Here is a 27,557-nt window from a genome sequence, read left to right as displayed (position 1 = left end):
AGTTCTGCAAGCAAAGTGACTCTGTTAAGATCAGGAAGGGGAAACTTTATTTCGTTATGTTAGATAAGCACTAAGGAGTTAGGAACATTAGGTCACAATTCACAACTTTATGGCACAGATGCCAAAGAAGCTTCTCTTTCCCGAATCAACAATCTTTTGCTCTTTTTTTAAATTGGTGGACTACTTGCGGAATCTGATCCTTTAAGATAAAAGTAAATTTTGATGATATGATGCTCTTCCAATCAGCATAATTTGGATCAAGATACAGGATGAGGTCAGTGAAAAAACACTGTAGTTTAAAAAATCATGCAAAGGAGGTGTTGAAAAGCAGAGGTGATGTCATCTGGTTTATAGCTTTATTTTTATTTTTTTAGGATTCATCACAGTATAGAAAACCACATAAGATTGTTTAATAGTAGCTTGAGAGAAGAACTGGCCATTTGAGGAAGAAGAACATGGAGTAAGGTTTTTAAGCAAGATGACCTTATTGTGATTGCATCTCTAAGGCTGCCTTGATGTGATGCACCTGCTGCTATATTTAATATGCATGCATAACCTCTTTCTTTGCTTCTCCCTTTAACTTAGTTGAGGGCCGAGGAAGCAGAGATAAAGAAATTTATATTAGGTTCAAAATACTTAGTTTAGATTAGATTATTAGCACTGAAAAGACAATACTTGACTTTGATCAGATTGCCATAAATTGATAATAAAGTTATATATGCTCTTTGGCAAGAACAATTAAGGCAATTAGATTCATAATTCTGTGTGAATTAATTGTGAGGTGAGACTGAGTCTTTTCATTTGGTAGCCATTAGATTCATAATTCTGTGCGAATTAATTACGAGGTGAGACTTTGAGTCTTTCATATGGTAGCCATTCGATATTAAACCATAGTATGAGCAAATATAATGGTGATGATGGGGTATATGAAGGTCCAGACAGGAACCTATCCCAATGAGCCCTCTTAAAATTCCTTCAATAACTTCATTTATTTAATGTGACAAAGGATTGTAGACATGATAAATCAAATCATATTGTGAATGCAGATTTTAAGACTGTAAAGAAAAAAGGATAAAGCAGAGATATTATTATAAATGTTTGAATATCTGCATGATACTTTATAGTTTATTCTATTTACATAAATCTAAAAGGCAAATGACCTGAAATGAAAGGATATACATTTGTGGATTCAGGTCAAGGACCTGTGCTGTTGAATTTGTGAGATACGAACAACCCCAAGGAAAATGCTATAACAGCTGTTACTACAATTCCTTTGTTTTTCCTCAAAACCCCCACTGCACTTCTTAACATGGATTCTTGATGCCAATTCCTTATTACTTGTTCAGGAAATTCTCCAATGTGCTCATTTTCATGTCTTTTTACTTCATGCTCTATATGGTTGTCATGCTGATTGGGACCTATCCTCCCCTCATCAGCATTGGGTGCATGGCTATCATTTTCTGCTGCTCTTTCAACTTCACCATTTCCATGCTGATGGCTATCTTTCTCTTCTGCTCTTTCAACTTTTCCATTTCCAACTTTCGCAGTCTCACTTTCTTTGTTCTGTTGTGTTACTTGCTTGGGGACAGTGACATAAAGGATTCCACCATCAAACTTTCCAGCTATCTTATCCATATCAGAGTTCAGCGGTGCTGGAAAAGTCAGCCGAAAATGAACATGTTTCCACTCATTTAAGTTCCTCTCTCCTGATACAACAATACGGCCATAGCTATTAACCTGGAGCTTCATCTCCTCCTTCCTGAAATCTGAAGCAAGATGGTAAAAAAAAATTCATGAGTTAATCTTGTTTTCACGGCACCAATCCTTATTGAGAACTGTACAAGAAGTCCTTGCATTTGTGAATTAAATAGTTCTTCGGTTCAAAAAAAAAAAATGGCACGCATGCACCTTAAAAGCTGGAACAGGTTTTTCGGTTGGGTAGGGAAACAAGAAGCAAGTCAAAAACTAAAACGAAATTAATATTGGTCTCTCTATGGGGTTTATCGAATTCTTCTAAATTCACATGCATATTCTATTTGTTTTCCTGTTCAAAAGTGAATTAGGTGTTTGATGCAATACCGGGAAGATCCACTAGAAGGTAATGGCCCGCAGAGTCCTCTGTCCATCCAGAATTAGGTACTATCTCTTCCACAACTGGAGTTCGTGCCCTTGTTCTTACTCCAACCCTTGTAGTACCTCTAGCACTGGCCATTGAGAACGAACTAAAAACTAATATGAACCTCAAGATTGCAATAAAATGGTACTATTGAAGAAACGTAAATGTTATATTTTGCATGCAACCTGCGGATGGTATATTTATTCTCGTATAATTGCGTGCTTTGGTTTACATGTTTTCTTCATGATCAAGTTGATGGTTGCCTTGCTTTACTTGCTTGAACATTGATATTCCAAACTTGAGTTGCTGGAACGTGAAAGTTTTGGGTGGTATTGAATTATGTAATGCAGTCTTGTAACATGTGCAAAAGTAAACTATTCCTTGCTTTGCTTATCTCCAGGCCACACCCTCTTTCGGCGGAGTCTCTGGAACCGATATTTCATTATTTCGTCGTATTTCTTGTTGGGGATTGTTCTTATCTTACAGGGACCACACTAAGTAAATTTTGTTTTATTTAGGTTTTGTTAACATCTGCCCGTGTGTTAAGAAAAAAAAAAGAGTGAATTTATTAACAAAACTATTTATTATATATCCTGATATTTAAATATTTTCCGTTACTTTCATCGTTTGATTAATACCTAAATGAATACTTCTAAAACAAAAAAACTGCAAATTGTTAATTTTTTGTGAATTATTTAGTAATCAATTAATAATGATGAGATATTCTTATATGCGTCATGTTTGTGTCGTTGTAACACGTGACTTAGAACCAATGTCATGAAATAAGGGATTTCTTATTCCATAAGCAAATGTAAATGGTAAGTTTGGAATGTCGAAACAATAGCCAGTTCAATTATGGTGCAAATATTATTTTGAATTTTTCCTTCTCTTTGGGAGATTTATCGTCAATTCGCGCCGTTGTTTTCACCGTGTTTGCAATGTTCCTAGGCCCCTTCAATGATAGAATCCACATTTTCTCTTTCACCAGTAGAAAGAGAATAAAAATAACAATAAAATTAAGGTTATCTTTGGATTGATGAAAAGAGATGTGATGAAACTGAATGAATCAAAATAGACTGAAGTAGAATAAAATATAATGAAACAAAACTTATCTCAGAAGGCCAAATATCCGCACACTGGCTTTCAAGCCAAACCCTGAGAAGTAACTGTTGATTTCAATAATCACTTCAATAAGTATTTCTCTTTTCTCTCATTTGTTGCAGAAACGTCATAAACTACACCATTATATAGAAACAAAAAGGCTTCATTAAATAACTTTTGGTCCCTATAAAATAGATTGAGGGTTTAAGATTTTTGTTTTGATTCCCGGCACAACAATAAAGTTGTGCCTTAGTGACATATTGGTCATGGGTTTGAATACGGGAACAATCTCTTTGAATAAGGTAAGGTTACATAATACATACAATATTCTTCTCTGGTACCTATGCATAGCGCGGAGCCTCCAGGCAATGGAGTATGCCTCAGCTTGTTTTTTTTTTTTATCACAACGGGATTCATTTGGTAACTAATCATCATATAATAAACTCATCAACCCAAAACAGATGCTAAGACATGCTTCCATTCAAAGGGAGCTTCTATGGACCATTTTTTGCGTATAATATGATCATCAAACTGAGTGCACGTGATGCCTGCGTGCACATTGACCATGGTCTCCAACTTACTTTATGTGGTAACTGGTAACAAATTGAAGCCTTCATTGTTTAGGGAAAAAAGTGGGATTACGCACCTGAGTTTGTGGAGGACATGGGATTGGAGATCAGAGGGTGACTTAATGATGAATGGAACCTTCTTTACTGAGTCTGGAAAAGAAGCCGTAATTTTTTCAAGACAGACATCACTGCAAAGCCTGGGACATTTGCATCAAGGCTCTCTTTGGCTTTGTTGGTACTCTAAAATGTGTAGTAAACAAGCCATGCAGGACAAGCAAATACAGCTCACTGGACACTGGAAAAGAGACAGATTCAATTCGGAGCAGTAGTAAGCCGGTTTTAGAATCGAAGCCTTAGCTCACGCACTTCTGTACTGTTTTTCTTTGTTGTTTTTCAAAGATTCTTTTCCCCTTTGAAAGAATACAGACGACATGTAAATACAAAACTCAATGCATTAACATCGACTTATATGCATCCCATCGTATATTCCTATCTATAACATAAACATCATCATGCACGAGTGTTTTTTTTTTTTTTGATAAAATCACGCACGAGCGTTTGTATTTGAAGGAATAACATGAACGTATTTCCTCTGCAGACGTCTGCTAAACTTAATATTTTCTTCTTTCAGTGTAAAATGTCAAATAGCGTGCTGGTACAAGAAAAGAAAAACATAAACCTACACTCAGATAGACGCTGAGTTGACCTTATCACAGATATTTCATATTAATCCTTGAATAAAATTTTACATCATTCCACAAAAACTCATTGGGAACATCATGTTCTTTTCCCAGCCAACCAAACAACTCAACTCTATTCTTTCACCTAAACTCCTCTAATACATGGAAGTATGACTTTCAAGTAATCCGTCTGTTTTGATGACATTAAAACCAAAATTCGGAATCAGTCTCCACATCCGTCTTGTGGAGGATTCAAATCCTGGTAACAACTTCTCCAACGCAGGGAGGGATAAAGCTGAATACATGATATATCTACCCTCCCCATACTCTGTTTTGTGAAAGCATTTCTGCATTGGGTGGCTCTCTTTTAGTCCTCTTCCACATCAAGTCCACCAATCCTGTGCCGTCTCCTATCAAAAATAGCTTTGAAAGATTCTCGTTCAGCCCGGATTTGTTCTTGAAATATGCTATGCTTCTTTGAATCCACACTATTACGGGTTGGACTATCCTCTTCAGGTAATGGATTAGATTTCTGTACATAAATATACGATGCGGGGGTTTATTTACAGTTATTTTCCCATGATAAAGTAATCTAAAATCCTTGGTGAAAAAAAAAATTCAACTTGGGCCAAATCAGCAAATAGAATGCTTCAACATACACAGCAGATTAACTTCAGGAAAAAGATGGAAAACAAACGAAGTACAAAATCTTGAAAGATAGAATATTATCAAAACTAACACCAAAAAAGAAAAGGACAACTAAATAATAGCAAATGTTGTTCCTGAAATTTAAGAAACATAAAGTCAAACAACTAACCAGGTTATATCCAGCACCAGGTCCGATCACTAAAGACAAAGCATTTACCTTCTTTGCAGCCCCTATTGAAAACCCTGTCTTGCCACCCTGAAAGGATAATTGCAAAAAGGGGGGTGGGGGTGGAGATTAAGGAAATGGCTATGTAAAAAAAGCCACAAAAGCAGGTTTTGCCGCTGTTTGTTGTAGCCATGTTTCTACACACGCTAAACCTAATAATTGAAATTCTCTCTTAAATATAATGGATTAACTCATTTCCCTTTTTTCTGTATTTCAGTGCCCCCAACGCCTCAAGCAAGCAAGAGAAAAAACAAAAAGATGAATATAATTCATAAAAACAGACACCAACGAGTTGATAGCGCACACTACCATCTTTACCATAGAGCACTTGATGTCATGGATTCAATCCCTGCACCACTCATTTCCCTTCCTTCTTTCCAAAGAAATTTAAACATGATTGAAAGAGACTTCATATAGTACTTTCTATTTTCTAAGCTATCGGATAACAGCATAAAAAATATATATTATACCTGATCACCCCAATGTACAGATTTTCGTTCCTTGCCATAATGATGAATTAACCCAGACAGAGCATTTATATTGCCCTTCATACCTTCAGTTTGATCAATGTCATCTTCACCATAATCTTCTGACCATTTGCTTTTACCCAACTCCCTGACTTCTGTTGGATGTTCCTCTTCAGCATCCCAATTCTTCCCAGCCTTTAGGAAACCTAAACTTCAAAGGGTTAATCATACAGGGAAAAAAAAACGACAGACATGGTAGTGAAACCCACCCAGAAAATTCTAATCAAATTTTAATCCAGGGATGGTATTATAAAACTAGCGTACCCCATTGCCTGGCTCCTCGCTAAGCAAAGGTATGGGGAAGGCATATTATATGAAGCCTTACCCTTGCATATGCAAAGAGGTTGATTCAAACCCATGACCAAATGGTCACCAAGGCACAACTTTACCACTGTGGCAGGGCTTGCCCTCTAGGGATTGTATTATATAGCATGAAAACATTTAATTTCTATAAAAATTTCAAAATAAATGACTTCTCAGTTCAAGGGAGGGAAGGGTTGATAATAACAACATAATTTTACACATTACTAAGAAAGGGCATAACCTGAAACTTAAGTTAACTGAAAACAAGTTTATATTTAAAATATGAAATTGAAAACAATATGCATGCAAGTAGGGTTAAGGAGAACATGCATTGGAAGAAGGGAAATACTCCAGAAATCCCAAATAAAAATAGTAAACCTCCACTGTATAATCATACAGTCATACAGACATTCATTACACAATATTCCATTGAAGAGAGGTTAGTATTTCTCACCTTAACCAAATCAAGGGCAAGTGACAGTAAAACCGCATTAAAATCAAATTGTTTGCTTTGTTTACAAAATAAATAAAATAAAAATAGGTCTTAATTCTTGATTTCCTTCTAGCCATGTCCTCCCTAAATGGAAATTTATATCATGCCAATTATCAACAGAAATTGTACATATATAATTACTTTGTCACGCTGTTCTTGAGACATAGATAAAGATAAAGGGGTGAAAAAGGATTAACATGAGAAGAGGAAAAATAAAAGGAAATCAAGATAGACACCACTCACACCAGTGTTAACCTATGGTCCAACTTTTAGGCAGGTTAGGCACATCAAAGTTGCAACTCTGCCAGTCTAAGCTCATCCAATATATAAAGAAAAAATAAGATACACAACTACATTAGAGTTGGATAAAAAGGGTCACACTAACAAAAGGGTCACACTAACAGCATAGAGATAAAAAACACAGCCACAGAAATAGTAACGGGTTAAAGCATCCTACTTGCATCTTCTCCAAATGGAGGGTCAACAACTTTATCAGCTTCTTTTCCTTGAACTGGAAGTAATGCATCACCCAGATCATCTTCCATATCCATGTCAACCTGGAATATGTGCAATATGAAATGAAACCAGTCAGTTCAGGTGCACTGCTCGAAAATTTTGTATATTAAACCAATTGGGCTTCTCATTTTAAATATTATAGAATCTTCAACAATAAAATCAAATAAACAGCTTGTAGATATTTGACCAGCACATATCCCACATCTAACCAGTTAGGAAATCAAAACCATAAGGTATACTACAAATTAAAACAAATTTAGTTATTATTATAGCTAGATGACTAGAGGAATAATTACAAACATAGTGAAAAACCCAGATATAATTCCACGTGTTTTTTAAAGAACACTTTATTATTAAAAATTAATATATCTGCACCGATCGCACTCTTAGCACACATTAGGATGAAGACACTTAGATTCAGATGAACCAATAATCAGTGCCCAGGAAACCAGACAAATAATTGAACTTTATTGACAACAGGTATTAAAAGAAATAAATAAATATGTCCAGAAAACCAGACATATAATTGAACTTTATAGGATTTGTGTTTATTGTTTCTCTTTTGTGTTCAATGCTATTTTTGATTCACAGGGATGTTGGGCAACTTTCTCGCATTTTGTGACCCCTTTGACTCAACTTCTCCATATTTTTTTCCAGAAATTATTATTATCTTACCTTGGTTGTACCTCTTCTCTTTTCTCTCTATAAAATTTCATCTTTAATCCACACTCCAAAAAACTAGAATAACATTTGAAAGTTGACCTCTTAGCACTCAAATTACACACAAAGGCTTGGGAGATAAATATGTGCAAATGTTACAATTACCTCCTGTATTCTGCTTTCCTTTAGATCATCTCCATGAAATAATGACTGTCATGTAAGAAAAAGAGAAACAATGAAGACACCAGTAAGAAGACATTATTATACAGTTTGCACTAATGTTATGGCTTGATAATGGCAACACTTTCAACCAAATAACACCAAATTTAAGGCAAACCTTCACATCAAGCTGCAGATACAAGGATGGAGCTTCTTCCCATTGCTTAGACATCTTTTCTATGTCTTCCTGTGTAAATCCATGGACATTCCTAGCAGCACAACCCTGAAGAAAAATATCAAACCCACATAACTGTAAAAGAACATTTGCTTAGATAAGAGGAATCGGTCTTCAATCACCACCAAAGCATGTAAGACTCAATATAAAAAAGTTAATCCCATGTTTTGAAAGGGCAACAGAAAAGAAAGATAGACCTCTCTGTTATGATACTAAATTATTGGTGGGTTTAAAGGCTAAAAGAAAGGTAAAAATGATAATCAATGTTGCTCAGTGGAAAGAACAAATAAACGCACCACCGGATCCTTGTATGTAGCTTCTAAAATGTAAACTTCATACCCCGATCTCTGAAAACAAGAGGAATATCCATCAGCAAAAAGAAACATATTGGACACACAGATCTCATGTACCTTCTCTTTAATTCATATATCTTTTTAGGCATGAAATATGTATTAATCACTACAGAGGCTACTAGCATTCATGCATGCAGTTCAAATGAAACCAGCTTTTAATTCAAATACATAAGGCTGCAACTTCAGTAGGAGGTAGCACATTTAAACAAAGCACTTGGTACAGGAAGTAGCATCGACCTCCCAATTTAAAGTAACAGTTTGATATCTATTATCTTTAACAGACTTGTGCATAACATGAGTAATACAAAGTCTCATGATGGGAGCCAAATGTATGAAAAGTCTTGTTGAACTTGCAATAAGATAGGAATGTAGGAGAACTACACCAGAAAAATGGTTAACTCCCTACCCCAAAGCTATGCTCCACAGAGAAAACCATACCTGCCCAAGCTAGAAGCCGAAAGGAATAACAGAAATGAAAATCATGATCTTGATAGCTCACTACCCCTCTACTATAGGTGGATCCCACATACAAAATAGAAAATTACATAATAGCCTACATATCAGGGCCTAGTCTATTCTTGTGTTTCTTCTGCTGTAAACCAAGTAAACCCTACCCTCCACATCTTAGACCTATGTCCTTGGCCAGTTACTGATTGGCCTCTCTATCATTAAACAAGACAAACAATTAGAAAGCATAATTATAGATCATTTTCGATGGTTCAACTTAGTTATTTGCATTTGTTATTAATACTAAATGTACTTCTTACTCTTTCGTTTGCTAGTTTTTCCACACAAAATCATAATAAGAAATTGTATATGCTTTACAAAACTTAGTAAAAACAAGGCAGATGAAACATATGTCTGCACCTATTTCTGAGAGCATACGGAGAGAGTATTACAAAGATATTGTGAGTCGTCTTGAGGACACATGGCAGAGGTTGCATGAAAGAAAGAAGGGTATACCTTTGCAGTTGCCCAAAACTGAGAAAAATCAGCTACCCGCAGATTGCGGTCATCCACTAAGATGAGGCACAAATACCACCAAGAAAAGGGTCACATTGCCGAACAAAAAACTGCACCTGTGGTTAGTGAATAAATAAGCAGTGCATGGGCACTGCATCACTATTTAATCTAAAACGAAACTACATTGAACTTATTAAATTCTTTAACAAGCCACCATAGATCCCTCAACCATTTTCTGACTCTGCTTAAGTTATTATAATTCACCTAATAAAACAATTTTTTTTCTTTTAGTCTCCTGAGTAAAAGATTATTTAGGTAATTTCACATAAACACATCTACCAGAGCAGCAGATCAAATCTCTGAATCAGTAATCATTGCAACTCTATTAAGAAATCAACAGACAATGTCACAATAAATGAGTATGCAACTCAGGACAGAGCACAGAATTTCCCATCCAGAGCAAAACAATGACCTCAACAAAGTTAATACCCTAAAAGTGGAAATCATATGTTTTAAGAATACTCTAGCTATTGTATTCTTTATGAGATGCATACCAATAATAAAGGTGAAAACTCCTTCCTCAACAGTTTTCTTGAAAGCTTTCAACATGCTTGACCGATATGCCTGCCATGGTGAGGGAACAAAAAAAAGCATAAGCAGACATGGTAATTAAGTGCATATCAAGGTATTCACAGAGAACCTGAAGCAAATGTGTATCACAAACAAGAGTTAAATGTAATAGAGCATAAAACATTACCTTTTCCCAATATTTCTCAAGCAATAACAAATTTATAAATGACAAGTAGCCAAAATAAATAAAGGAAAGAATAAAAGAAATTCCTAGCAACCAAACTGCCATGGCCTAATTCCCATTTTCCTATCATATAACATGCAAGCCAGCTCCCAAACACCGTGCATTGCAAAAAATTAAATTCCACTGTCCCTGTGAAGTATGAACTAGTCCTTACAGTTTCTGATATTTCAATTAGAAATGCATTCGAAGAAAATCAGTGATCACAAAAAAGCCTCAAGGCTCAATTCCACATAGTCCATTTAACAAGAAATCTTCCCTTGCTCAAATATTATATAGATTTTAAATAAAGTCCTAGGATAAAACAATGAACTAGGCACAGTCAATTACATAATTCTCTCTCGCCAGCCCCTCCACAAATCATTCCAAACAGAGAAATCGCATGGACAACACAAATCTAATACAACAGTTCTAAACAAATGACAGAAAACATTTGAAATTTTGATGAAATAACAAATGACAAAATAAGATGCCCAATACATTCAAAAAGTTACCTCCTCCATTTCAGGTTCATAAAAATACTCCATGACCTTCTTTGTCACAAGCTTCTTGCTCCTGCCTGAACTTGAAGATTTTGATGCCTCACTATCCTCAACCTTTTCAACAGAAAATACAACTATCAATACAAGATCCACCAGAATTTGCAGAACTAATCAAAACTACATACAGGACAATAAGAATACTTGGTCAAAATACAAAAGCAAAATGCATACTGGTGAACCTTTTCAACCTCAGTCATAAAATAATCATCCATAGAATGAATTCGTGGAGCATCGCCACCATTTTCAACCTCAAGATCACGCAACATCTTTGCAAGGTAACTCTTACCACTACCTGTAAAAGACTCAAACGTGCAACAAAAATTTCAACAGAAAGGAAATAATTAAACTGCAACAAATTGCCATTGTTGATGCAAACAAAAGAACTATAAAAGTTCTCTCTAGCCTACGTGCTAGTTAAAGTAAACTTGCACAACAAAAAAACACTTGATCAAAATTCAACACAACAGACTTTCAAGAACTTTGCAACAACAGATGTACACAACAAGCAATTAACGAAAAGCACACCTGGAAGGCCTCGCAAGATGATGACAAAATGATCTGGGCGTGAAGCTCGATGCGGATGCCGGAATAAGCGCGAAGCATCGATCACTTTAGGTCTCTCTGCAGCCAATTGATTTATCGCAAAAGATTGGGAATCCCCCAAGTACTGCTGCTTCGATGGTTCCCGCTAAAAAAAAAGAAGAAGTAGAAACCAACGCTCAGAGAAAAGTGGAGCCAGAAAAATTTACGAATCTGAGTAAAATAAGAAGCGTTACTACCTCGGAAGGAAAAGCGGTGGGGTAATAGGGCTGAGGCATGGGGTGAGGTTCGGGAACGGGAAAAAGAGAAGGAGGTTTCTTGGGTGGTGAAAAGTACGTTTTCAATTGATTCATAGACGGTTCCATGGGAAGAGGTGGCGGCGGCGAAGAAGGAAGAGGAGGCTGAGGCTGCCCCTTGAAGAACCAAGGAGCCTCCATATTATTATCATTGGGAGCAGGGTAGGGATAAGGATAGTGAACTACTCTTCCATTGAAATTGTGCTGGTTCCCTTGGTGAGGTGGTTGTGGCTGCATGGCACCAATATGATGGAAACCGTCGGGAACGCGCTGCGAGGGGTGAGGGGAAGATCTGAATTGGGCATTGTGGGGAGGAGGGAAGGCGTTGTGATTAGGGTGTGGCGCGTAGGTGTGGGATCCGTGATCGCGAATGAGCTTTAACCTGCGTTCGTCGTCGGAGAAACTGATAGGGTTGTCGTCGATTCGGGGTCTCTTGAAATTGGGGTTGGCGTAAGGGAAGGGGGATGGGGGAGGGCAAAAAGGGAAGTGGGAGTGGAAGCAAGCGGGGCAGACATTGGGTGGTGGTGGTGGTGGAGGAGGACGCCATTGACGATCCATTACTCACTGCAATGGATTTTGGAGAGACTCTGTCTTCTTCCCTTCCCACGGACACTTTAACCGCTAATCCTCGATTAAACCCTTCATTTATACTCCTTGCGTTTTGGGTTACGTACTGTCCATCGCTCTGTCCAGTGTCTAAAGATGGCATTGTTTAAAAAACTTAAATAAAAATATTTCATATAATAAATATTTTTATCTTTTAGTTTCTTAATTCAATGTTTCAAAGACATTAATGATTAATATCCTAAAACTTTTTGATAATTTAGATAGATGTTAAAATATCTTTACAGCATTATTCAAATGTGTAAAATTATGTTTCATAATTTTTTTTTATTCTCATGATTTTCACGGTAGATACTTATTCATTTTAATTTCTTAACTAATATATCTTAATGGCACATGTTATTAAGACTATATAACATGTATTGTTGGTATAAAAAATATTATTTTAATAACTACTATTTACTTTTAATGTAAAAACCTTTTATATTATTATTTAATTACAAATCATCTTTAATATAATTTTTAAAATAATTATTATGAATGTCAACAACTTTTTTATATATAATCATTTTTTTGTCTAACCTACATGAACTGCAAATAATTTTGTTTGAGTCGAATAAGATTATTATGGACTATAAAGTCTTCCCTTCAAGTATTTAAATCAGTTGTATATACAAAACTTGAACTCGGAACCTTTGGCTAAGTTAGAACAACCTCACACTAATTGATCTATGTGTTTGATAGTTTTATATATAATAATGTGTGATAACTTTTTATATTATTATTTATTTAAAAGTAGGCCTATTAAGATAGAATAACTCAATTAATTCAAAAACGTGTATAAGTTATCATAAATCTCCTGACAATGTCTTCGATACTTACATATCAAACAATTATATCTAATAAGTTATATATGAAAAAAAAAAGAATTATTCACGTACTTGTTTTTTTTATTGAAATATATTAGGAAGTAATATCTAATGATTATCTTAAAATATATTAACATATAATAAGTGGACACTTATTTTTTTTAGTTAAAATACATTAGTAATTCATTACTAAAATCATCTTAAAGCATTAACGATGTAGTTAACTAACATACTCCTTAACTAAAAGAAACTGTTGTACTTCAACTAAAATTTAAGTGTTATTAAATTGCAATCATCATAAGTCATGAGTGATCAATCAAGATTTTATTCATCAAAAGTAAACATGTGAATAATTACTTAAAATCCAATATAAATTCAAACATGTTTATAGTGATTAACAACATTCACCCACTCCTACAACTACAACTATTGACATCAATGTTTACGGGTATAAACCATTACAAATCCAATTTAACCCAAATCAATCCAAACACTTTGGATTGAATTTTTTTAATATTTGGATGAAACTTAACCCAACAAGTTCAAATTTGTTCATCAATGAATTAGGTCACATGTTTTAATTTTTAAACACTTAGACTCATAAATCATGTACCAACTAATTGACATGTTGATTATTATTATTATTATCATTATTAATTAGTGATAACAACTCTGGATTATTTTAAAATCTGTCTTGTGTAACGTTATATAATATTTTAAGGATATGATGAAAACTCATGTTGACGATGTTACAAATTAATTAAATGATATACTAGGTGTAAACGTGTAGGTGTTATAATTATCTTATACGGATTGAAATTTTAGGCGTTAAGATGCTATAGAACGTGAATATGGACTTGTGCATCATGTATCATGTTTGCTTCAATATGACCTTTTTCTAGATTATTTTGAAGTTTAAAATAAATTTAAATTTTTTTATCCATTAACTCAACCCAAACCAATCTGTTTGATTATCTTTAGGGAAAAAAAATTACACAAATTCAAACAAACTCAACCAGTAAAATTTTCATTGGATTTGATTGTGTTTGACCAAAACCAACGCGTGAGCACCCTTAGACACCAAGCTATGGTCACGGTTAATGTCCTTCAGTTACCATAGTGGCCAAGGTTTTCTAATAAAATTCTAATTCAGTTTAGCATTTTAATTTCATATTTGTCCAAACAGTAAAAACTAAGATTCTTGATGGAATTGAAATTAAAGTACAGAAAAACTCTCATATTTGGATAACGTGACTAAATTGGATAACGTGGTACCAAAAATATTATGGATCACAAGAAAATCGTTATGCACAACATAAGCAAGGCATACAAAGACCAATGTTGTGACCCCAAAAAAAAGGTTATACTGCATAGAATCCTAATACAAATAAAAGGTTATAGGCATGAATCTCTAAATGAAATTATAGTCACGATCCTTAACAATAAACATATCCTGGAGTTATGGTCTCTCTGTCCATGTATTATGTGAAAAGAGGATACAAAGAGAGAGATGTGTGTTCAGTGTTCACTGATCATTGCCCATACAATAGTGCATCATTAGCAAATATGCAAAACATAATCTTCGGAAGGGACTTAATTATTTTCACCTTTTACTTCGATCTTTATTTTGTCCACTACATCAGTCATCAAGTGGCAAAATTTGGCTTCAACAGTCAAACAACTAACCACTCCTTCAATTGATCTCAGCTCCTCGTGAAACTGTGGATGTAACACCAACGAAGAAAAATTCTCATCAAGCACTAAGCCAAGACATTTTATAACATCTTCGAGTTTAGGAACCCAATCACAAACATTCAAACCCAAAACTGAAACTGATGAGGCTTTTGGACATGGTCCTGCTTGAGGAAACCTCTCATATTTCTTCAACCACTTGGCTAAATAACGAATCAAATTTATCAACTCTTTGCTGTTCAACTTACTGAATGAAGGGGATAACATCACATCATTGATGTTGGATGATGAAAACAGATAATGCAAACAAATTTCAGAAGCAGAGAAACCATCATATGCCATCATAAGCAAAATGGAAGCCTCCTTTGCTATAAGCAAGTACTTCTTCTTAAGATTGCTATCACTTGCTTTCTCAATGGCCAACAGTGCTTGGCACTCCCACTCCTTCTTCACAGTTACCATACTGTCATAACTATCTTTGGATGGAGAAAGAAAGTACCTCAAAATGGTAAGTATTTCTGATGAACCAAGATCGAAACCATGCTTAATGCATAAACAGAGCAAATCAGACCTCTTTTTCACCACTAACTTCGTAACCAGGTCTGAATAACAAGAATGCTCAGTAATACCATTAACAATCAAAGCCTTGACCACTTCCCAAATCTCCAAAGAAACACTCCCATCCAAAACCAGGCCAGCAACATCTTTACCTATGAAAACTCCAAGCTTTTCAATCAAAATCCTGGTATAACCACTACAGGATGAATCAACCCCAATCACAACCCCTAATTTGTCCCTAATGTTTTCTAGATAGGAATTCAAACTACTAATAAACTCACCCTTATCCAAATTATTAGTGTTCTTAAGCTTAGCCTTCAGTTGTGTAAAGAACTTTTTGCTAACGTCAATAATCTCAGCATCAGTTTGTGAAATTTGCCACCCAATAAGGGGTTTTATGAGGGATGAAGAAGATTCATCTTCAACTTCAGGCTTTAAATTAGGTAAGATACCACCTGGGTTCAGAACAATTGGGTAGTCCAAAGGTGAATCAAGTGGTTTTGAATTGACTGAAGCATCCTTAATTACTTCTAGCAAAGTCATGATTGGAATTGCAAGAAAGATTCCTGCAAAGCAAGCAGAAGATAAACCTCAGACACTACTCGTATGAAAGAGACTATATCAGAAAGGGATTTCATATTATTTATCAGCAGAAATGAAAACAGTTACTCATCAAAGAAGCATTTCATTTTATTAAGTTTCAAAAGAAAAGGAAAAGGAATGAATAATAAGTAACAAAAGCTCATAAACAAAAATCACTTATAGATCAAACTTGAGGAAGGCATCAGCACCTAGGGATGGAAACCGGTTAAACCAGGTTTTGCCAGGCTAGAACCTAGCCTTGGTTGAAAGTACAAAGCCTGAGCTTGAACTCTCTGTCATAAGCCTTATTTGAAGGCCTAGCCTAACCTACATAAAAGTCAGGTCTGGCCTGACCTGCAAGCCTGTTCAAAGGCTTGTTTTGTGATAAGATCTGTAAATAGGTTAGTAAGTTTATCAACCTAATTTAGGAATACTTCTTATTTTGATGATAGAAGAATAGCATCCGCCTCAATGGCATCTGCCCTACATCCATCATATCATTGTACATACATACATACATACGTGTGTATATATATATATCAAAAGAGAGGAAGAATAGAAAGCTTGTGTCAGTCTGAAAAGATTATAGAACCATATAGAATCTCTTATAACTTTATAAGCAGTGAGGGTGGCATTAAATGGCATAAAGAAAATAATTAATGCAGTAATCATGGTTAGAAACCAACGAATCAGTAACAGAAGACATAAGATGACAAACCAAAATCAAGGAAAGCTAAAGAGAAAGAGGACAGTGTTCAATAAAATCAAAATTTCCATAGCAAATTTGCAACTGTTGAAGTCACAGCTACACATGGCTCTATCAAAATTTAAAGGGGTCGAGACCAACTAACACTTTCACTGTTAAACTAGGGATGGAATCAGAAGCAGTTACCAGAAATTGTGATTTGGTAATGCAGTGCTATGCGAATAGCGCTACTCCTTTCTCAATTGATACAACACAAAACACTACAAACTCAACCCTAAAGTATTCATTGATGAACCCATAAGAACAAGAACATAAATAAACTTTGGAAAGTAAAATTAAAGTGCTCTCTTCCTTATACTTTTTTAGAGAATTCAGATTTCCTATAGTTTGAATATGCAATTGGATTGGGTTCCTATAATTATAAAAAATAAAAAATAAAAAATAAAAAAAGTCCCAGAATCCGAATAAGGCTTGATGAGGAGACAGAGAATAACAACCTACCTCTTCTTCGACGGTCACACTTGCAATTTGAAGGGTGAAGAGAGATCAAACAAACGTGCAGTTGATGCGGACTGATGCGGCAACTGCGTGCGTCTCTGCCACTGCGATGCTAGTTAGGCACAAAGCTGTGTCACTGCTTCTATCTCTATGAATGCCAGGGGTTTTAGGGTTTTTGACATTTTATTTTATAATAATAATTAAATTCTTTATATATGCTCAATAAGAATGATAAAAAAAAAATATGCTTAATAATAACCAGACCTCCTTTTCTATAAAAAAAATAGATTTTTTTTAAGAAAATAATAACAAGACTTCGTGCATGTGCATAAGTATAAATATTTTTATTAGTGTAATTTAAAAAATATTTTATTATTGTTTATATTATATTATTATACGTTATTTTAGTTATTTTATTTTAGATTATTATATTATTGTAGTAATATTCTTTATTATTTTTAGGATTTAATAACAGTTTTCTATACCTCAAAAAAATAATAGTTTATTATATTTTCATTCTTTATATTTTATTAACATGGTTTATATTCATTATTAATCTTATTTTTTATTTATACTAGGTGGAAAAAAGACACCTCTCAAATTTTTTGGAAAATAAAAATAATATTGGATAGTTTTTAGAATGTGAGTGGGATGTGGGTTGATTCAAGAGAATAGTTATAAGTATAAAAAAAAATTAAAAAATTTAAAGGATAAAATGGAAAAAAAAATTCTACACCTAAATATCATATTCTTTTTATTAATAGTATAGAATATATTTAAGATTATAATATTAATATACATCGTTTCAAAAAAATATATTAAGACATATATATTGTAAATATTAATTAACAATTTTATTATTATTTTAAATATGCTTATGATACTTAAAGTATTTCTTACAATATTATTTTACCATTATTAAGAGATAATTATTTTTCAATTCTAGATAAATTGAATTTTAAGATTATTTAAATCTTTTTATGTTAATTTCTAAAAAAATAATTTTCACACGATATACAATAATGCTACATCAACAATCGATAGTGGCACATTAACAAACAATGCAGATCAACAATCACGGTTTGTACCATACTATCAATTGATCAGGGATAGAACGGAGAAGACGATTATACCCACTGAGAGATATGGGTATGCACTATGCTACTGTTATTTGTTATGCTCTTAATGTAGTTGAAGAGATTCTATACCCAAAACTAAGGAATTTCATAGAGGCTATGGAGAGCAAGGAAAGTCAGAAGTGGATGCAAGTTGTAAATGAAGAGATTGAGTCCATGGATCAAAAACAAACTTGGAAGCATGTGGATCTACCTAATAATCAAAGGGTAGTTAGATGCAAATGGATATTTAAGAAAGAAAAAAAAAAGGGAAGGTATTCCAGGTGAAAAGAAGGTAAGGTACAAATGACAAAGGAAACCATTTTATCCAAGTAGAAATGATTGACAACAATAAAATCTTTTTACTTGTAGTAAAAACATTATTCTATAAGGATTTTGATGGCAAGCGTGAATCAGTGTTAGAATTGAGATTTGTCTTGTTTTGGTATTAAAATATGTTGTTGTTATGTTTCTGATATAAGTTAGTATTTGTCAACATGTAGTAGGTGAAATTGAATGAAAGACCTTGTGTTTAAGGGAGTGGTTAAGCTAAGTCAGTATGGGGTGTGTTGTGTTGCTTGTAACTTTGTATTTTCACTAACTACAAGTCACTTATGTATGCTGAAAAAATCAGAACGAAAATAAAATTCTATCTTCTAACATTTTCTGCTGGTTGTGATCTTTCTTTTTTTTTTTTATACTTTCTTCTCCCACTTCACTCATGTTCAGTTTTTAGTTTTTAACTTAAACAATCAGTATAACCTAGAGTTGAAACAATAGGGTGTTAAAACAACTTTTCTGCATAGGGACCTTGAGCTCCTCCCTAGATTCAAATATGATCAGCATTCTGCAATGGTAGCGTCAAAAATAAATAAATAAAGGAGAAGAAAAAGGAACCTGGCAAGAGGTGATTGAGAAAGTCATGTTTACATCACCTTAAAGTGCAACAAGTCAAATGAATAATAACAAACAACCTAGTCTATGCTGGGGTTGTCTTATGGTACTAACACTCAGCGAAGCACGCCAGGGAGTTGGCTCGAGGGTTGTTTTTCAACAATATATTTATCTTTTATTTTCTCTCTGAACTTTTATAGTGCCTAGTGACGTGTAGTTGTGTGAATCATGTTAGCTCTTTTCTCCATATTTTCCTCATTTTTTCTTCCTTAGAATATGCTATAAATGTTAAGTTACAATTTTTAGATCCGCGAACTATGGATGTGTGTTTTTGCTGCGACATATGTACTTGTCCGTTTGTGTGTATTGGTGCATTTCAATCCAAGTGAATGCAAAATCAAATTTTTATATACGAACAGAGAAACAGACCTTCAAAGAGGGGAGAGAAACAGAATCAGGGAAGGTAGAGACCAAGAAAGAGGTCATGCAACATGTGATTGAATAATTAAATTGTTCATTTTGGTCGGTGCTAATTGGGATGACACATGACATGAAATACTTGCATGGCACTTAACTTGCTAAATCAGTAGTGTTAACTGTTAACTACATTGACCGGTGAAAGTTATATTTTAGATTAATTTGAGGGACTTTTTATTAGTTTCTCTAATTCCAGGACTAACTGGCCGTTTAGCATCAAAAAAATTCGTTTCCTTTTATAATGTCAGCACCACAACCAATAAGCACAAGCAAATATATTTAGTTATAAAAAAGGTAAATCAAAACTCAATTTCCATAAATTTATTAAAAATCTAAAAATGTCAGAGGGGCGTTGAAATGAGCTACATGCTAAACATACTTCCTTCCCATCTACATTCCTAATCTCATTGTTCCTGCTATCATTGATAGGACTTTTTTTCAAGTGGACTGAGGAGTTTTCCAATCCTTTGGCACAGGTCCAAAATCATATATAACTTCTCTGTGGCAAGACCATACAAGTTTTATAGCCTCCGGTGTTCCAATTCCTGCACCTCTAGCGTCGCCAGCGGGACCAAACCTGTAATAGAATTATTGTTTTCAACAAATCGAAACATCATTTCTTACTCATGTACAAGTAAAACAAACTCAAAAAAATATTGAGTTACCAATGATTCTGAGGAGCTCCGGTTGTCCTTGCTCTTAGACCAGCATAAGTAGTACCATTTACTGAATTGCCAACAACTTCCTGCAAATATGTGTTTAATCATAAATAATCCCATCAGATAAAGAACCTGACACAAATAAAGCACATTCATGATAAATATTTCAGAAGATATCAAACTCATCTATACGATAAGCATACAGGTAGCATGTTGGATATTAAAGAAATGTGAGTCAGCTCAATTTTTGAAGAGTTAGACTGTAGTTACTTACTACAAAGTTATGAAAATGGAGAATAAATTTTTCGATGTGCAGCATAAATATAGAGTCCAATCCCCTAAACAACACTAATTTTATTACATGAATGAAACACAATTACCAAAATAAAGTAATTAATGATTTTATAACCAAAATGGGCAACAAGAAAATGTATAGGAGTCATGATAAATCGAGAACTGAGTAGAAATTGACAATTTGAGTTATAAAAGTCTTGCCTGTAAAAACAAAGGATCATTTGAAACTACAGCAGCCGTTAAATGGTTATGCATTCTTTCCACAGCATCCAATACAACTGATAGTTGACTGTTTTTGTAGTCCGTGATAACCTGAAAACATAAATAGAAAATATTTATCTCACAAAAAGACCAGAGTAGATTATTATTTTTTAAAGCAGACATATGAAAACTTTATTTTCATGTTCTCAGTGTCTCTTTCTTTACCTGAAAGGGTCCAAATATTTCTTTTGTTACAAGATCAAAATTCTTATCCTTCATAATTTCCTCGAGAGGAACATAGACAGCTGTTGGTTTAATGGCACCATAAATAGGTGGAATTGAATGGTTCTCTAGAGGACTACCCCCAAAGAGCAGCTTTGATCCTGGTATCTCAAGCAATTTATTCTTGTGTTCTAGCATCATACCAGTCGTACACTGCAACATATGAGAAGAAAAATTAAGAATTTCAAATGAAACTTGTCATTGCATGAAAGAAAGAAGACAATTATTCTGCCAAATGCATATCAGCAAATGAAGAACTAGATAAATATTATGACATCCTGTTTGGATGAACGAAGAAATGGTTTATCAAAAAGCTATTGATTTTTTGGATATATATGTTCACTGCCCACCAATGATGTACAATCTCCATCAGCTAAGGCAAAAACTTTGAATTTGACTCATCATCCCAGCAGTATCATTAATCAAATAATATAACACAAATCAATTGACTGAGGACAAATCAGTTGCATATCCTCCCATCCCCCCTCCCCCAACCCCCTCATTTAATCATTACATAAAAGTATAGCTACCTTCTCCATATTGTAAATGTAATGTAAAAGGGATGATAATTGCAACTATTGCATTTTGCATATAAGTTATCACAATGAACACTGGAATCCAGTCATATAATTAAAGTTAAAAAATATTACAAAGCACTTTGAACTTTCATCACCTTAAAGAGAAGAATGCCACAAACTTTGGGTGCACCGCCAAAACAGTTCTAAAAGTTAAATCCTAGTTCAATTTACTAATAGGGGGATATGACTGGCATATAATACTGTGAGTCTCCATTTACTTTCTTTTTCTTATATTTCTTCCTTTTAAGAAAAAAAAAACACTTACTGTGAGGACTGGGCCGATTGTCAAGTCTTCTAGCTTTCTTCTCTCAGCAAGATCTTTCAACTTAGATAGCAAGGAAGTTTTAGACCAGTTCTAAACAAGGGAAATTCAAATCCTGAAGTTAGTAAAGATGCAATGCGTAAAGTGCATCTTACAAAATAAATAACAATTGCACATCTTCATCTTCACCCTAGTTCTTGAGGACATTTAAACATGAACAAGTTCTGAAAATAACCAATGTGACAGACCTCATGCATAAATAACAATGATTGTGCTGAGCATTTCTGACCACTGCATGCATATGCATCCTGATCACAGACCCACGCTATGTAATCTTCCTGATCCCGAAACCAAGAAACCATAGAAAAACTGTTATAGAACTGAAAATTGAGTCAGTGCCTTTATGATATCCACAAAAAAATGTTGTAAAAAACCTGATGGACATCAGGGCCCAGTATTTTCCAGTCAAATCCAGCATCTTCTAATTTAACGCGACCTTTCAAATCAACAGCCAATTTATCTGCCACTCTTGAACTACCAGTAAAGAGGGTCATTCGTGGATTTGCCTGTAAATATAATTTCAAGATCTAATGTCATTGACATACTATAAAAGGAACATGTAACCACATATCAATATTGATATATGATTAGCACAAAATAAAGGAGCTTAAAAGGCAATAGAATTCAACAAGACTCAAAAAAAGAGGTCAATATGAGTTAACATTGAGATCATCATGAAATAGAAGCATATAAGTAAATTGGCAATCTTTCAGGAATAACATTATTCTCTGCAAAATGAATGCCTTAGATGTGAAAACAAAGGTACCAAACAAAACAACCAACCTCCAGCAACAGCCTGTTCATTGTCTTCCCATCAGAATTTATGAAGTCTACATCTTCTGCAGGTAAGCCACAGGTATGAAGCAGGCGCAACATTTGTTCCATAACAATGCTCACCTACATTAATTTGAGTCAATAATTCAGAATTATAATTGCTGAAAGATTTGAATTTTAAAGGCAAATAAAATTAATGTTTCCAAAATCTGATAGATGAAAATCAAAATAAGGATGTGAAAGAGCAATAGATATATTTCTTTAACTGAATGAGAATACCAACCGAATCAAAGAATATTGCATGGCAGGAAAAATACATAATCCCCACACAAACGCTTACAGGGAGAAAAAGCATTGCGATTATTTTCATCCACAATTGATTGTGATCAATATTTCATGCAGCCTAGAATCTTGCCCTGTATAATGTTATAAAAGTATGCCAAAAACAGAGCCAAAAGAACTTGCCTTGCTGTCAACTTTAAGGACTGGCTTGTTGCCCATGTAAAGGGCACCCATCAATTGAAGGACAGGAATCTCCAAGGGAAAATTAAAAGGAGTAATAATGGCCACCTGCAGAATACACTTTCAGCTTTAAGATTACATCACGAGAAGGTCAATATTTTTGGCGTGTAAAAGAATCTAAAGATTTGCTTACTAAACAGGCAATCACGAAAAAAGTGCAACACATCTCTGCACATCATCACTAATCTAAATAAAACTAAATCCAAAATCAGAAAAATCCAATTCCATTTTTTATCTGTTTTCTTGAGTAGAAGTTACACTATAGAACAATTTTATTTTGAAGACAAAAAACTATTTTTGATCAAAGATAGCACTTATAAAAGACTTAGGCATTCTTATAGTACTGGAGCCCAGGGTTTTGACTTCCCTTCGTATGTAAAAAGTTGAAGCCTCAGGAAGTATTCCTTTATCTTTTCTTTTCTTTTTTGGGATAGAAGACAATTTTTATTTTACTTAATAACCAAAGGGAAATTAGCCACTCCTGCCAAGGTCATCAATTTACATTGGCTTGACATATAGAAGTAACTAGATTGGCATATTAAACAGTTCTACCACATTCCACCTTCTTATTACTAAACCAAAGCCACAGAATTATTACATATTACTGGGTTTTATTTTGGAAAAACTTGCTTTCCTTTTCCATTTCTTCCATCTCTTAGAGTACACTTAACTAATTACTTCCATAGACTAACGTGCTTGACCACAAGGTAATTGATAATTTGGGCACAATAAACAAGCACCATTGGTAAGAGAATGACAGACTCATTTTTTGCCTATAGAATAGAGTATACCAATTAAAAGACAGCAAAAATAAATGAAACAAAATCCTTACGGGACCATATGGCCAACGAAAACCATGACTTTGTTGTCCAAGATGATTTCCAGGGACACCAAAAGACCTTGCCAGGAAACGAACCTGTAAAGATTTTGTTAAATTGAAGCAAGAACAGAGAAGAAATCACTAAAGGAATTATATGAGCTTTGTAACATCCTAGGGAAATCACATAAGACAATGTTAGTTTTGTGGGTGTTGGTGTGCGCGCATGTACCAGGACTGAATTCCCCCACCAATGAAGAATCCAGGTATCAATGATAGAATTCAAAAGGAAATTTATCAATACATACCATTCAATGAGCAATTTAGATTCTTCCATCAATCCATTACAGAGAATGGCATATTTGTACTTGGGATTACATTTATTTAGCACTAACATATCTTATTTTGATATACCTGATCCCCGCAAAAATTCTCTAGAAACTTTTGTGTCACATAAACTTCCCCAAAAGCCTGCTGGTAACTCTTTGGAGAAACTCTTTGTATTAACTTTGTAAAGAAATCCGAAACCTGAGGGTCACAGTATAGATTATTTAATTTTTCCAATTAAAAAAGAAAAAGTTTATCTTGAATACAACAGGTAACAGCTATACATAATAAAGTAAAATTTAAAAAAATCTTTAGTTTGAAATACCTTAGGAAGTGATAGCATATGAGCTGCCTTAGTAGATATATCTCCATACATAAGATATCTGCAAAAGATTTATAATGAAAACCACATTATATTTCATAAAAGATGGCCACAATAAGAGCATAAGCATTGAAATCATGCTCTGAAACATAAAATACTTGCAACAAATGCTCAAGTCGGTTGCTTTCATAAAGTGAAAATGAAAGGTGTGTGACAGTAGACGGTTTATTTATTCTCATTCTTATCATATGCAGCTTTAGAATACCAGGGCCTCATGCATTTTAGTTACTCCTCATAGCAGAAATTTAAAACCAACCGGGATGAAGTTCATTCTATAATCCAACCTTTGTTTAGTCAGGAAAAATGGAAGCACGCCTAAAAAGGATTAGTACTTCCATTCACACTTTGCAAACCAACCATATCTCACGTTTCCATTTCAAAAGAAAAATAACTAAATTGTCGTGTCATATGCTATCCAAAAAAATAATGTATCATTTACAAAAGGTTTTAAAAAAAGGCCGAAACCTCTGGGAATATTCTAGATAATCCACCTATGCGTACATCCTCAGCAAAAACCCATTTGGGCAACAGTCTCCAATAATGGAGAATACAGGGCATAGAGGTTTATATTCAACCATGAGGTTCCAATAATTGTTTTCTTTTTTGACCTCTATGGAAATTCAACCAAAAGAAAGATATTTTTATATGTTTCTATTTCTATAAGAAAATGAAGAAGAGAGAGAAAGAACAATCTGCACTTACCTCTCTGGTGCCTTAAAAGGATTGTGTACACCATGTTTGGGACAGCTGGACAAGCTTTTTATAAAAGGCTGATAAGTCAAACACAAGAAAAAATTTAGTCAAGATCTCTGTCTCAAACTAAATGTTGAATTCCAACCAAGTACCAACTCATCTAAAGTCTTCAAATTGAAATTTAATTTCTTTTTTGTTTTCACAAAATGATGAACCCTGTGTCACACACACAGGTTGAAGCTTCAAACATGAACCTCCTATTCAAACAACAGGCGTGGTAAGTGGTGTCTAGTAAGATAATGCCTCAGGCAATTCATATCTCATCGTTTGAAGTTTGAAGGGTGAGGAAGTAATAAAAGAATACAACCTTGATAATATCAAGCTGAATTCTCACTAAGAAGCAGTTTTTTGTGAGTGCCACAAAAGGAACATATTTCAAAATAAAATATTAAGTTAACAGGACAAATAATTCATTACAGGGATGCACCTGAATGCCTGTTTCATCAACTTCAGCAACTTTAATAAATGAGTCACCATTTAAAGGATCTGCAATTGTGTTCCAATTTGAAGATCCTACCCATTTACCTTGCACTGAAAGTGAAGACAATACAGAGGGATAGTCATCGAAGTACAGCACGATAAGTTTGTTTAAAGATGAATTGTTGATAAATAGGTGTAGCACAAATTTACAATAACACTAAACTAAGTACAATTCAGATTTTGATGCATAGGAGTAAACAAAATTAAGGGAAATATGTTCAGGAATCCCTCCTTTTCCATCACATATCAATTTCTTTGATGAACATAATGTTTAACAATATGCTTTTGGATTTGATAAATACTTGAAAAGCAGGTTGGACAACTTATAGACAGAATCATGGAAAATAGAGATGAAAAAAGATTCAGGTACATCTTATGATGGTAACCCTTTTCAATCTTAAATCACCAAATTTATCCGATTATGAAATTCTTAAGAGTACTAATAATATCTGCAAAGAACAATAACATCAGAGGTTGCTTGCCATACCCAGGTTCAAAACTTCAGCAGGCCTAGAACCTGATATCTCTTCTGCTTCTACTGTGGCAAATGATAATGAATGAGCACACCTGCTATATATTGTAAACATGAATTTAGCGTTAATATTTTAGAATTATATACAATAAATATAACCGAATAAAAAAGAATCACCAGTTAAAGCTTATATAATACTTTTATCTTGTTTTTTTTAAAAGGGAATTGAATGAAACTACAAAATGGTTTTTCTAGCATTCCTGTGAGTTATTTAACTAAAAAAATAAAAATCAACACAATGCCCCAGCTGCTCTTGACTTGAGTTCTGAAAAATGATCCAACCCAATCAGTTTGGATAAATGCAATTAGACCAAAGTAGCAATTCAATAGGACCTCCCAAAACCAGTAAACTGCTGCCAAAAATATATTTATTATGATACAAATAGATCAGTGAAGTGATCAACTATTAAAATTATTAAATTCCACTAATTAAAGGAGGATCAGCATTACGAAAATTGAATAAATTAAAATCCTCAGTGAATCAATTTTAGGAGACAAACAAAAACAAGAGATACCTAGAGAAAGCAAAAGAAGCAAAGGCATTGCGGTTGCGTGAAATTGAATCCTTAGTTACTCTGCTAACCAAAAACATGAACATGCCGTAGGATCAGTTTCTAAAACCCTACCTTCACACACTCACTTTCAGTTGAGTTCAAAATGAAGTGACACACTCTCCTCCAATTTATTCGTATAAATATTAAAAAAAAAAAAGTGTCACTTTCAAGTTTGATAGTTTGATTCTGAACGTAATCTTCTAGATTCTATAACCCACGTGTTGGACACGTACGAGTGAGTCAGTCGCACCATACTATTACCCGGTCTTAGTAACAAATGTCACATGGAGATAGCATGGGTTTCCGTAACAGATTTGGACTGCCTCAATTAGTGGAAGATTTTACTTTTTTTAAGTATTCCTACAAATCTTTCTATTATTTTAATAA

The 27,557-nt window shown here is 34.2% G+C and overlaps 4 protein-coding genes across 7 annotated transcripts; all 4 read right to left on the bottom strand.

Moving 5' to 3' along the window:
- Nucleotides 1-1,063: 1,063 nt before the first annotated feature.
- Nucleotides 1,064-2,562, bottom strand: LOC114411883 (inactive protein RESTRICTED TEV MOVEMENT 2-like). Its single transcript, XM_028375614.1, has 2 exons — nucleotides 2,080-2,562; nucleotides 1,064-1,766 (listed from the first exon to the last, which is right to left on the bottom strand). Exons 1-2 carry the CDS (start codon nucleotides 2,210-2,212, stop codon nucleotides 1,195-1,197), a joined length of 705 nt encoding a protein of 234 aa, XP_028231415.1. The 5' UTR covers nucleotides 2,213-2,562; the 3' UTR covers nucleotides 1,064-1,194.
- A 1,830-nt stretch (nucleotides 2,563-4,392) lies between these two features.
- LOC114411881 (protein PAF1 homolog) lies at nucleotides 4,393-12,374 on the bottom strand. Of its 2 annotated transcripts, none has more exons than XM_028375613.1 (13): nucleotides 11,682-12,374; nucleotides 11,428-11,590; nucleotides 11,091-11,194; nucleotides 10,855-10,956; nucleotides 10,104-10,173; nucleotides 9,550-9,605; nucleotides 8,530-8,580; nucleotides 8,177-8,281; nucleotides 8,005-8,049; nucleotides 7,121-7,220; nucleotides 5,811-6,013; nucleotides 5,284-5,370; nucleotides 4,393-4,998 (listed from the first exon to the last, which is right to left on the bottom strand). In XM_028375613.1, exons 1-13 carry the CDS (start codon nucleotides 12,294-12,296, stop codon nucleotides 4,834-4,836), a joined length of 1,866 nt encoding a protein of 621 aa, XP_028231414.1. In that variant the 5' UTR covers nucleotides 12,297-12,374; the 3' UTR covers nucleotides 4,393-4,833. The 2 variants fall into 2 exon arrangements, with proteins under 2 accessions (XP_028231414.1, XP_028231413.1); XM_028375612.1 differs by having other exon boundaries at nucleotides 11,082-11,194; nucleotides 11,682-12,373.
- A 2,066-nt stretch (nucleotides 12,375-14,440) lies between these two features.
- Nucleotides 14,441-17,377, bottom strand: LOC114411879. Of its 2 annotated transcripts, none has more exons than XM_028375610.1 (2): nucleotides 17,207-17,377; nucleotides 14,441-15,987 (listed from the first exon to the last, which is right to left on the bottom strand). In XM_028375610.1, exon 2 carries the CDS (start codon nucleotides 15,962-15,964, stop codon nucleotides 14,765-14,767), a length of 1,200 nt encoding a protein of 399 aa, XP_028231411.1. In that variant the 5' UTR covers nucleotides 15,965-15,987; nucleotides 17,207-17,377; the 3' UTR covers nucleotides 14,441-14,764. The 2 variants fall into 2 exon arrangements, with proteins under 2 accessions (XP_028231411.1, XP_028231410.1); XM_028375609.1 differs by having other exon boundaries at nucleotides 17,211-17,377.
- Nucleotides 17,378-19,969: 2,592 nt separating this feature from the next.
- LOC114411877 (probable aldehyde dehydrogenase) lies at nucleotides 19,970-27,286 on the bottom strand. 2 transcript variants are annotated; one of them, XM_028375606.1, is made up of 16 exons: nucleotides 27,132-27,286; nucleotides 26,572-26,654; nucleotides 26,032-26,135; nucleotides 25,554-25,621; nucleotides 24,795-24,852; nucleotides 24,557-24,670; nucleotides 24,158-24,241; nucleotides 23,269-23,373; nucleotides 22,813-22,926; nucleotides 22,404-22,535; nucleotides 22,218-22,307; nucleotides 21,973-22,062; nucleotides 21,073-21,282; nucleotides 20,848-20,958; nucleotides 20,359-20,438; nucleotides 19,970-20,270 (listed from the first exon to the last, which is right to left on the bottom strand). In XM_028375606.1, exons 1-16 carry the CDS (start codon nucleotides 27,212-27,214, stop codon nucleotides 20,132-20,134), a joined length of 1,665 nt encoding a protein of 554 aa, XP_028231407.1. In that variant the 5' UTR covers nucleotides 27,215-27,286; the 3' UTR covers nucleotides 19,970-20,131. The 2 variants fall into 2 exon arrangements, with proteins under 2 accessions (XP_028231407.1, XP_028231408.1); XM_028375607.1 differs by having other exon boundaries at nucleotides 26,572-26,651.
- Between the last annotated feature and the right edge of the window lie 271 nt (nucleotides 27,287-27,557).

The sequence above is a fragment of the Glycine soja genome, chromosome 5 (genome assembly GCF_004193775.1).
Source record: "Glycine soja cultivar W05 chromosome 5, ASM419377v2, whole genome shotgun sequence".
NCBI classification, from domain to species: domain Eukaryota; kingdom Viridiplantae; phylum Streptophyta; class Magnoliopsida; order Fabales; family Fabaceae; genus Glycine; species Glycine soja.
Note: the sequence above shows the minus strand (reverse complement) of the source record. Positions and strands in the feature narration are given on the sequence as shown.

Bases quoted from the DNA above. Each gene is read 5' to 3' on its own strand.
- LOC114411883 (XM_028375614.1), bottom strand. From the start codon at position 2,212: ATGGCCAGTGCTAGAGGTACTACAAGGGTTGGAGTAAGAACAAGGGCA. The intron at 1,767-2,079 runs GTATTGCATCAA...ATCTTGCTTCAG, and splicing joins CCTTCTAGTGGATCTTCCCG to ATTTCAGGAAGGAGGAGATG.
- LOC114411881 (XM_028375612.1), bottom strand. From the start codon at position 12,296: ATGGATCGTCAATGGCGTCCTCCTCCACCACCACCACCACCCAATGTC. The intron at 11,591-11,681 runs GTAGTAACGCTT...CTTTTTTTTTAG, and splicing joins CCACCGCTTTTCCTTCCGAG to CGGGAACCATCGAAGCAGCA. The intron at 8,581-9,549 runs GTATACCCTTCT...TCTTGTTTTCAG, and splicing joins AGTTTTGGGCAACTGCAAAG to AGATCGGGGTATGAAGTTTA.
- LOC114411879 (XM_028375610.1), bottom strand. From the start codon at position 15,964: ATGACTTTGCTAGAAGTAATTAAGGATGCTTCAGTCAATTCAAAACCA.
- LOC114411877 (XM_028375606.1), bottom strand. From the start codon at position 27,214: ATGTTCATGTTTTTGGTTAGCAGAGTAACTAAGGATTCAATTTCACGC. The intron at 22,536-22,812 runs GTTGGTTGTTTT...TTATATTTACAG, and splicing joins TGAACAGGCTGTTGCTGGAG to GCAAATCCACGAATGACCCT. The intron at 22,308-22,403 runs GTTTTTTACAAC...TTTCGGGATCAG, and splicing joins TGGGCCCTGATGTCCATCAG to GAAGATTACATAGCGTGGGT.